The following is a 2,510-nucleotide window of genomic DNA, read 5'->3' as shown; positions in this document are numbered from 1 at the left end:
CCATGTGAAATTCATATATGAGAAAATAATAGTATCCCTATGTGCGTTTCGCTAGCCAGATAGCTCCCTCAGGAGATAATTATGAAGTCATAATAGATTCATTTTACGCCAGAGGTTCCAGTACGAACTATCAAAATAATACTTTATTGATTCAAATACTAAATGTATCATTATAGCAACTTATTGTGTGCATAAAAGGTCACGAAGTAACATTTCAACAAGTGAGCTTGAGTTTGCCCTACATACCTATAGTAAAAATTTAAAAACAGTATTATTAGAATGCGTTTATTTTAAAATCAAAATAAATTTAATAATACAATACCAGTCTCAACTACATTACGAAGTAATCAAACAGACGAACTTAAAAATAGATCGAATCGTAAAAGATCATCATCATTGAATAATGATCCTTTACTAGTTAAATGTCATACCAGAAAGCTTCCTCACTAGAGATCCTTTCAACAACGAACTTGAACTTATTTCCGCACAATCCGGTCCAGCATACTTTTTCCTGATAGTTTGAAATTTAGAAGCACCACTCTGAATCAAAATTTTTGCAAAGCAAATTACAACTTCTTCAAACTCAGCATATTTGTAACCCGTATAACGAACAAGGGTTGGAGTCCAAAGCTTCGACAAGTCGCTAACGTCATTCAAAATTCCCATTGACAGAAAACAAGCTGCAGCAGCTTGGAGAGAAGGTTTTACGTGGCTCATGCCATATTCAATAAGTGCTAGCTCCAGCATATATTTACCCAAAATATAGTGGATACTGCGCACCTTAGCAATCTTACTATACCTCCTCAGAAAATGAATGGATAAGGGGCGACCCAGGCCGAAATCAAGCTTATTCAGAATGTCTCTCTCCATTTGTAGAATTTTCCTTTCAGAATAAACGTTGCCGCATAAGAACTTCAAATCACTCAAGCAGGGAGAGCGATACTCTTCGTATTTAGCAGCTATTAGCAATGCAGATGCCCCAACTAACTGATATATATCAAGCCCCACTTGCTCGTTGTCCTGTATGTATCTGTCGATGAGACTAACAAACATATGAAGTGTTTCCAGATGCATTTCGAATTCCAGGTGCACCGCTACCAGCCAGTCGACTAGTATTTCTCGCATTTTTGGGGTTATCTCACGACCATCGAGAAAACCTTTCCTAATAGGATACTTGTCCTCCATGCTTCTCATATATTTAAAAATATCCGGAATGTATTCCGTAACCATATTAGGATCATTTTTGTAGTCTTCATCGGGGTCATCAATAACTAGTTGCTTGCAGGAGTATGACTCGACAGCTCCGTTTTGGTTTTTTATGTTTGATCTATTTACATTAGCAATTTTGTCGTTTTTAGTCTTGATATCCTTGCAAAATACCGTAGTGGTTGTTTTAGGCTGAGAAGGCTGCATAACAACTGGTACAATGCAGTTGAAGGTTGTAGAACGATCCGGTTTGCGATCTGGAAGTTGGCCATTTTTCTTGATTGAAACCCGCAGCTTATTCCCAACCTCTCCAAAAGCGGCTCTCTTCCGATTATTCCTTGATGGTTCCGATATGATAAGTTTTGAGGCGAACTGCAATCGAACGTTTTCCTGATTGGTTTTGATAGTAGCACGTGATCTAAAATCCATTCTGCAAGGAAAGTTATAAACATTCAATTGATTTAGAAGATATCAAATATTTCAATCCCTTCAACTTTTGTTTCATTTATAATTGTTCAATGTTTTGCTCATTTTCATTTTATTGTATTGTAATGCGAAACATAATTGTTAGTTTTAGCTATTTCATATTTAATTGAATAACGGAAAAACAGATTTTTAAACCAGATTTTTTTTACTTGCTCTTCCAGAAATATATCTGACAATGGGAGTCCGAACCAGTAAAATTAACCATGAAACATTGTCAACCATTTTCAAACAAATGATTGTATTATTTCAAAAATTTAATCTTATAGCGAAAGGTTTGGCTTGTAGCCACATATATTGGACTGTTTCCAAGCAATATAAAAAACAACTATTCATTCAGTACAAATGACATTCTATCTTATTATCGTATCTTATACAGCAATAGGTAAGTTCCTCAGTGTTTGATTTTTACAACAAATTAGTAAAACAATAAATAAATTAATTTTTGAAAGGATTGAATAATAATTTGAATTCGGTTATAAAAACTAATGAATACAATTGTTTACTCACCTCAAGAAGCGAAAACACTATTATCCAAAGTAAGTCACAGATATTACAATACACCTCCACCTGTTTGTCTTCCACAAAGTGTTCAAAGGACTCTGTAAGTCACTAAACTGATGTTCGATTATCAAAATCCTCCATTTATCAATATTTATAATAAAATGTAGAGGTAGATGGGTAGGGGTAGATATTCAGGTATAGAAATTAGGTAATAGAATGATGTATGTAGTATGCGAAGTCAATTCGAATGACATGAAAACTTAATAGTTACCGAACGTCGACAGTTTCTTTATATGGCAAGGGCCGCGTGATATAAT

General features: G+C 34.7%; 1 protein-coding gene across 1 annotated transcript; it reads right to left on the bottom strand.

Annotated features, from left to right (window-relative positions):
- Positions 1–274: 274 nt before the first annotated feature.
- Positions 275–1,710, bottom strand: LOC141479871 (G2/mitotic-specific cyclin-B2-like). The gene has a single exon (XM_074186462.1). It carries the CDS (start codon positions 1,633–1,635, stop codon positions 415–417), a length of 1,221 nt encoding a protein of 406 aa, XP_074042563.1. The 5' UTR covers positions 1,636–1,710; the 3' UTR covers positions 275–414.
- Between the last annotated feature and the right edge of the window lie 800 nt (positions 1,711–2,510).

The sequence above is a fragment of the Leptinotarsa decemlineata genome, unplaced genomic scaffold (genome assembly GCF_025532065.1).
Source record: "Leptinotarsa decemlineata unplaced genomic scaffold, Ldec_3_MD MMD2_tig00078422_RagTag_RagTag, whole genome shotgun sequence".
Lineage (NCBI taxonomy): Eukaryota > Metazoa > Arthropoda > Insecta > Coleoptera > Chrysomelidae > Leptinotarsa > Leptinotarsa decemlineata.
The sequence above is the reverse complement of the archived record's forward strand: the minus strand, read 5'-3'. Positions and strand labels throughout refer to the sequence as shown.